The sequence below is a fragment of the Mus caroli genome, chromosome 12 (genome assembly GCF_900094665.2).
Source record: "Mus caroli chromosome 12, CAROLI_EIJ_v1.1, whole genome shotgun sequence".
NCBI lineage: Eukaryota > Metazoa > Chordata > Mammalia > Rodentia > Muridae > Mus > Mus caroli.
The window spans coordinates 104706168-104714230 of NC_034581.1; the positions used below are offsets into that span (position 1 = coordinate 104706168).

The window sequence follows — 8063 nt, forward strand, 5'->3', positions numbered from 1 at the left end:
CCATGGTGGTTCAAGGTGTTTATATGTTAGACCTGCCATAAGGAAAGGAACCTGGGACTCAATGTCTGCAGCTGGTGAACCCACCACTCTTCCAGAGAGCCTCAGGAGTAGAAATATAAGAAGATGGTCCCCCCAAGGTAGGCTAGGATTTGTCTTGTATGCGTAGTCCTGCATCCCAAGACGAGGCAGGACCCAGGTACCCACATTGTCCTGTCCCCCAGGGCTAGCAGAATACCAGAGACCACAGTGGGTGCTTACTTATGTCTGGACCGAGTGACAGCCTAGGTTAGGCTTCAAGGTGGGGGCAGGGCCTCAAGCTAAGACAGGAAAGGCCAGGTAAGACAATACTGGAGGCAAATGGCCAGATGGTGGGGCCAGGTAGGATTTTACAGGACCCCAGAGTAGCAGACAAGAGCAGTGCCAAGTCCTTCCAAGGTATCTAGAATCTTCTACATCTGTGGAGCAACATCTGAGGAAGACATTGGCAAGATGCTAAGACCCTGGCTCTCCAAGATCAGCCCAAGATCATCATTGAGCTACTGGCCACCCTGTCTCCTCAGAGTATTTCTGTGCCCACCTTAGTTGGCCCGAGTCAGAGGTGGGGAAACGTGTCTCAAAGACCACTCTCAAACTATCGGAAAGGGCTAAGCACCTCTTTCAGAGGGAGCGGTGCACAGCCTAGAAAAGGAACCGGGATAAAATGGGCAGGTGGAGGGCATATTCGTTAGATGCCACACCCAAAGGGGGATGTTCCAGGGAGCCGGTCCTAGATGACCTCACTTAGGCCTGCTGCCACCAACATGTCCTACCTTGCTTGCTTACCACCGCCGTGTGCAGAGGGCAGAACGACACATCTTGAAATTCTCCCTAAACCCGGTTTTCAGTAAGTCCACACTGTACACGTTTCTCATTGCACAAAGCTTTATTGGGCCCCTCCCAGAAGTCTCTCCAAGGGATCCCGCCTGGGCCAGCCTGGGAGGTCTGCCGGGCAAACACAGAAATGCATCTGCTGAACAGGCGGCTGGCCACTGAGGAAGAACGGCCAGGAAGAGGGAGTGCGCTCCTTCAAGAAGAGTCTGGGAAGAAAGTGGGCTCCACTGTATGAGGAAGGGTGGGCCAGGTCAGACTAGAGCTTTGGAAGAAAAGGAAGATTATAGGGGTGGAGGGAGGAAAGAGAAGGGCAACAGGAACACCATGGGTGGAAGTTCAGAAGAAGGAAAACCTCAAGTGTCCAGAGACCAGTGTGGGGGAAGCAGACCAAGAGTGACAGGAGTGACGGTCAAGGAAGACTGAGCCCATGTAACCAGGGCATGATGAGATGGGGTCAGACCCAGGGCACAGGACTGTCATTCTCTGATGCTCTTCTCTAAATCTAGGGGCTGAGCCATCTTTTCTGAGTGTGTAGGAAATACCCCTGCTGGGAGACATAGAAGCCAGTGGCAAGACCGACCAACCTGCATGGGTGTCTCCTGACAGCCTTGGGAATGGGAGGCAGAGACTATGCTTGCCACACACCGAACACCAACCCCACCCGGAGGCTAGGAGATGAAGGGGTTAGTGTCAGGCCCTCTAAGCACCCCTTCCCTGGCAGACCACTACTACCCAGATCTTGGGAGTGGAAGACTGGCCAAAGGCCAGTCCTCCCCAGTCATGCCAGGGCCTTGCCCCTCCTCCTCCACCAAGTTGGTCAAGATACCAAATGGACCCAGTCCAGTGTATCCCTCCTTTCTCTCCCCTGTCTGCCCTCTGCTGGAGCTGGGAGAAAGCAGGCAGGAGAGCCCAGAGCATCCCACCCCGGCTCTTGAAACAGGACAAGCACTCCAACTTGTGTCCCTTCCCAAATCTGCCAGGTCCACTGAGGCCACCCCTCATGGATTTCAGAAGAGTCTTGGCCTTGGGCCAGTATTCATGTTCTAGACCACTGGGACAAGACAAGATGGTTTAAGCAACTGGTAGAAAGGCTGAGAACTACAGTTAGTTAGGGGTGCTCCCCTGAAGGGCATGGGAAAAGAGGACTGGGGAGGAAAAAAGAGATGAGGAGGAACTGCAGAAAGGTAGGGAGCACTGACGTGGTTGTCAAGCCAAGTATGTGTCCCCAAAGCCAGAATCACTGGCACCCCTTGGGTCTTTCCTCACCTGTACAGGATGCCAGGGAAGTCAGAAGGCCTGGGTTCTTCATCCAAGGCTCTGGAATCCTGAGGTGTGGGGTGTAGCCTATTTCCCACACAACACCCGCAGCTGTCCAGAAATGTGGACGGCAGGGTTTCCCAGGTGTCCCATATCAGGAAGGGCTGATGTTCAGGGGCGACTGGTCCCATAGAGCAGGACCAGAAGGACTGAACTTCTATCTGTCCCAGACTATGGCTGCCACATGGCATATGCACCTAGACACATATGTGCCTACCCCAGGTGGCCTTTTCAGAGATTGAATGTGGGAAGGGGAAGACTGGTCTCATAACCCTGTCCCAGGTCTTTACAGGAAGAAGCAGGACATAAGCCCTAGACTGGTATCTCCCAGAGATGAGGGGATCTTGGGCTGAAGAGAACTATTTCTTGCTCTACCCAAGACAGCGTCCCAGAAGCTCCCATTCTGCCTCTCAGACTCTCCAGCCAGAGTCTCTTCTCACTTTACCACCTCAGTCTGAAAGAGAGGGGCGTGGGGCGATCTGTAAACTCAGAGGAGCCCTGCTTAGGGATAGAACCATGAGTAGAAAGAACCCCCAGCCAGGCACCTTCAGGGAGATTTCCAGAAGTCCTCCTGAAAGACCTTACAAAGGGTGCTAGAAACAGCATAGGAGTCTGGTGGCTTCCTTCAGGTGGGAAGTGCTGAGGTGTACACCCTTGCCCCACAGAGCAGAGACATCCTCTGACCCAGAGGGAGAAGAGCCACTTTCACAGGCTGTTCGCATGCACCACACTCCAGCTCCAGCTGCTCTGGTGGCCACAGGTCCCCCGACAGAGGAACTCCCTGGGCAGAGCATCCTGCCAGGACAGCAGAAACCAGGTGGAGAGGGCGGGCGCCTACCTGTGCGCCCTCTGGGCTACTTGAGGTCGACTTTTCCGGACAAGTTCCATGGCTAATGGAAAGTGGTCTGACTGTGCTCACCCTCCCGGGACACCAGCGCGGTCTCTGGTAGAGAAAGTTGGGTAGCTGGTCTCTCCCGGGAGGGCGGTGCACGGGACGCAAGCGGCTGGAGCTGCAGTATCCGACTGGGGTCCCGTTACCCCAGAAAAGCCCCCTGTGAGTGCTGGGGCATTCTAGGGAGTGCGATTCTTAGGCGCTGCCTTCGGGTTTGAGGCTTTAATCTGAGGGGTCATTGTGAGGTGTATCAAAGTGGAACTTGCTTAGGGTCTCGGGGACCCCAGGTCAAGCAGCCCCGCCGCCCCTGAACCCAAGTCTCCCGCAGTGCGCCACGCGCAGAGACAGATTAGGAGGTCTGCGCCGCTGTGGCAGAGCCGACCAGAGCCCCACGCTGTTGGGGAGTTGCCCCGCACCCCTAAAAAGCCTCAGCACACGTTCCCTGTTGAAAGTACGCACTTTACGCGTCCGGGCGCCTCCGCGGTGAGTCGGGCCGCCGCGCTCCGGGTTCGCGAAGGTGGCTCAGTTCGGGCGCTCCAGTCTCGACGTTCCCGGGGCAGAGAGCAACGTCCGGGGACGAACGGGACGGGTGCGCCCGGCGGCCGGGGCTGCGCCGGGCGAGGCAAGCGGCGAGAGGGGAGCGCTCCCGCGTTCAGGCAACAGCTACCCCTAGTGGGAGAGCCGCCCGGGGCCGGCGCCGCCCCGCGCCCGCTGCCCCGCGCCCCGCGCCCGCAGCGCCCCGCGCCCAGGGCGTCCCGGAGCCGGCGGAGGGCGAGGCCCGGCGTCGCTTGCCGCGACTCTCCGGGTCTCCCGAGCTGGGCGCCAGCCCACCCGCGGGCCCTGCCCTCGGCACCTCCGGGCTGGAGCCGAGGGGCAGCTGACCCGGGAACCGCGGCGTCCGGCGGGAGCGAGATGGGACGGGGCGGGCGCGGCGCGGACTGGGGCGGCGCGCGGCAAGCTCGGGCAGCGGCGGGGGGCGCGGAGCGCGGTGTGCGTGGCGGGGCGGTGCGGGGGGCGGCCGTGTGCGAGGCGCGAGTGTGAGCGCGCGCGGGAGGCGGGCGGACGGGCTGCGGCAGTCGAGCGGCGCCCGCGGGCGAGAGGGGAAGGCGGCGGGAACCCAAAGTTGCCTCCTGGCGGGCCCGCGTCCCCCGCGGGGCTGCAGCCGGGGACCGGCCGAGCGGCGGCCGCAGACCTGGACTCCAGCGGTACCTGGGCAGCGACCCCGCACGAGCAGCAGCAGCGTGGGCGGCGTTGGCGGCGGCGCGCGGGAAGCGAACCGGAGCTCCGGCGCGGCGCTGCGGCCGCCGGGGAACTCAGCTCAGGTGCGCGGCGAAGAGGGCGCGGGCTGGGACCCGCCCGCTGGGACCTAGGAGGTGCGAGGCGCTTGCGCGGGTTACACCATTGCCACCACTGACTGTCTGGCTCTGAGATCGGGCTCCTAGTCCCTGGACACAGCGGCTTCGGGGTCCCCCGCCCCTGAGAGCGGGTTGCGGGACTCAGGCCCGCCCCTGCCAGCCCCGGGACGCACCGCTCCACCCTCAACCAGCCTGCGCCCGCCCTCGACCCAAGATTTCTGGGGCATTGGCCGCGCCTCTGGGTGATCCCTCCGGGCTCAAGTTGCAAGGGGGCGGGCCCCGGTCGGAGGTGGAGTCTCCCGCCAATTCAAGCTTTGACTATAAATTGAGCTCCCAGAGCACCGAGGACCAGATGCCTCGCCAGGCCGCCTCGAGGTTGGTGGTCGGAGAAGGTGAAGGGCCCCCGGGGGCTTCGGGGCCCGCGGCCACCATGCTCCGCTCTCTGCTGCTACACTCGCTGAGGCTCTGCGCCCAGACCGCCTCGTGCCTCGTGCTGTTCCCGCGCTTCCTAGGCACGGCCTTCATGCTCTGGCTTTTAGATTTCTTGTGCATCCGCAAGCATTTCCTGCGCCGTCGCCATCCTGACCACCCTGAGCCCGAAGTAGAGCTCAACAGTGAAGGCGAGGAGATGCCCCCTGACGACCCGCCCATATGTGTATCAGATGACAACCGTCTGTGCACCCTGGCCTCTCTCAAAGCCGTGTGGCATGGCCAGAAATTGGATTTCTTCAAGCAAGCCCATGAGGGTGGCCCAGCGCCCAACTCGGAGGTTGTCCGACCTGATGGCTTCCAGAGCCAGCGCATCCTCGACTACGCACAAGGGACCCGCCCATTAGTGCTCAATTTTGGCAGCTGTACCTGACCACCGTTCATGGCGCGGATGAGCGCCTTCCAGCGCCTGGTCACCAAGTACCAGCGCGACGTTGACTTCCTTATCATCTACATCGAGGAAGCCCACCCATCCGACGGCTGGGTCACCACAGATTCACCCTATGTCATCCCCCAGCACCGCAGCCTGGAGGACCGTGTCAGCGCAGCGAGAGTACTACAACAAGGTGCACCTGGCTGTGCTCTGGTCCTGGACACTATGGCCAACTCCAGCAGTTCCGCATATGGTGCCTATTTTGAGCGCCTCTACGTCATCCAGAGCGGCACCATAATGTACCAGGGAGGCCGTGGCCCCGACGGTTACCAGGTGTCTGAGTTGCGCACTTGGTTGGAACGCTATGATGAACAGTTGCATGGTACTAGGCCACATCGATTCTAAATAACCAAGGGACAAGTGACTGAATTGGTGGGCCGGGTCTCCTGGGCCTTCGAAGCCCACGTGCAAATGCTCCAAAGGAAGTCAAAGGTTGTGGGGGATCCCCATGACACAGATGAGCACAGCCACAGAACTCAGGCTGAGTCTGGCTAACTTGAGACTCTGCTATAGTGACTCCCTTTTGTAGCTTTTTTTGTCTTGCTCTCAGGAGCATTGCTGTGGCTCAAACTGACAGCTTTGTCCCTGCTGGAGTTTACCTGCTGGACTTTCTGACACCTGGTCTCCAGCGCTGCTCCAGCAAAGCGCGAAAGTCCCCAGCATCTCACAGCTCGGACTTGTTGGCCACGCCCTCGCGCCCTGAGCGCAGCTGGGTTCCAGCAGTGCCTCAGGCTCTAGCTAGTTGCCTGGCACCCACCTGTCGAGCGCAGGGAGTCCTGCTGCTTTTGTGTTTATTTCTTATCCCTGGGTTGGGGGAGGGGCTCGAGATAGGGAAAGGGTGGGCAGGGTAATTTCCCCGCCTAGCTTTGGGTGCGCTGGAGCCCTGGCTGCTGATGATGAACCGCCTCTAACTGGGCTTGACCACGGGTCGGCTCTGACTTGCAGAGGGGCTCGAAACAGCGCCTAAAGTAAGAGGGGGAGAATGCTCTGGGTTCCACAGGGAACCGTCGAAAAAGGGGTGGAAGAGGGACATGGTAAGGGATGGGCTTCCGGACCAAAGGAAGTGGCTTGGGGAATCAATCTGCAAGGTTTGCAGGTCCCCAGGAGGGGTGCAAGAACTCCTTGGAGAAGGGATTAGTTCTAAGACAAGGAGAAGGGGAAGAACTTGGGAGTTCTAGGCAGAAAGAGCGGGTTGTGGGGCGGGGTGAAGACCAGTCAGTGAATGTTGTGTTGGAAACATTCCTTGTGTATAAACTTTTAAGCTACAATAATAAAGACTTGAAGGAAGTTGCTCTGATTGCCTTTGGTCCGTTTATTTTCTCGTGTCTTTGGAAAACCAAAAAGAACTAAACACAAATTTCTCCCTGGCATCCTGACTCTAGGGGAAAGTGGGGACGGGGAAAGAACCCAGGACCTGCAGGGGGTGGGGGGAGCTGGAGATGGGCGGAGGAGGAAAGGAGTTTCCCTGGGGTAGCAAATGCACTTACACGTGTCACACCTGCGCAGAGAACTTCAGGCCAGAAGAAGACTCATGAGAGACCCATAAGGAGATTGGTGAGGCAATGGAGTGCTCATTTGCTGTGGTGCGCGAGCGCAGTAAGACAATTTCAGCGCTGTCTAACTTTTCCCAGCTTTGGGTGGTATGGGGAGAAGGGTGCTGTGTAAGGCGAGACTGGACCTCCAAGCTCCCGCCCTGGGTTGCCATTGCACCCCTGGCCCAGCCCTCCTTAGCAGTGTCGCACCTGTGGAATTGTCTACCACCATTCCTCCAGGTTGCTGGGATGTACGACCAGAAAGGCGCATAGGGCCAGTGTCTCCATTACTCAGGCACAACTCCCACATCTGGGTGCGGGGTGCTTGGGGTGTTCTCGTGCCCAAGACACCTGCTTACCAAGCCTCGGCCAAACCTCACTGCCGCCCACCCCTCACCATGCTATGGGGTGGAAAGCAGAGGAGAGAAGGAATATGAGAAAGATGGGGGTGGAAGAAGGTGGGGAGGGAGGTCGCGGGGCAGCTGGCACCCATCCCTGTGTAGCCATGGCCAGGCGCTCGCGCGCGCGCTAAGCTCACCCTAGATCTTTTCCCATACATACAGCTCTGGCAGTGAGTTGAAGGAAGCTCCCAGAACACGAGAGATCAGCGCGCCCCGCACCTCGCTTTGCTGGTGACATTTTAGCAGAAAAAGTAAGATGAACAGAGAAGGGGGCCTAAGGCCAGAGTTGAGGCTGGGCATGAAAGAACAGCTAGCCCAGGGCCTTCAGACTAGGTGGGGGGTGGGAGGATGAGGGGCAGGCTGAAGGATGTGAGGCACGCATCTTGGGACATAGTGCTCGTGGAAAAGTAGGGACGGGACGGGATAGATGGAAGACAGGTCCCTGCCCAGCCAGGTCGTCCCCCGACTCCACGGGCACCTCCCCTTCCGCCCACCACCCCGCCCCGCTCCTCCTTGAAAAACCCTTGGAACTCACACCCTAACATTGGTGATTTTTTTTTTTTTTGCTTTGAAAATATTTCAATTGAAAAATAACTTTTAAGGGAAAAAATCAGCACAGATGGTATTTCTGCGTCCCCACCCCACCCCCCGCGCGCACTTCTCATCCCGAAACCTCAGGAAGAATAAACACAGAGAAGCAGCAAGGCCGCTGCCTGGAGCTGGGCAGGACCCGCCCTAAGAACACAGTTGCCTTGCAAAGGCTCGGGGCGGCTA

General features: G+C 59.1%; 1 protein-coding gene across 1 annotated transcript; it reads left to right on the forward strand.

Annotated features, from left to right (window-relative positions):
- Nucleotides 1-4481: 4481 nt before the first annotated feature.
- On the forward strand, nucleotides 4482-6087 carry Dio3 (iodothyronine deiodinase 3). The gene has a single exon (XM_021179378.2). It carries the CDS (start codon nucleotides 4787-4789, stop codon nucleotides 5294-5296), a length of 510 nt encoding a protein of 169 aa, XP_021035037.1. The 5' UTR covers nucleotides 4482-4786; the 3' UTR covers nucleotides 5297-6087.
- The last annotated feature ends 1976 nt before the right edge of the window (nucleotides 6088-8063 follow it).

Coding starts and splice junctions, on each gene's coding strand:
- Dio3 (XM_021179378.2), top strand. CDS start 4,787: ATGCCTCGCCAGGCCGCCTCGAGGTTGGTGGTCGGAGAAGGTGAAGGG.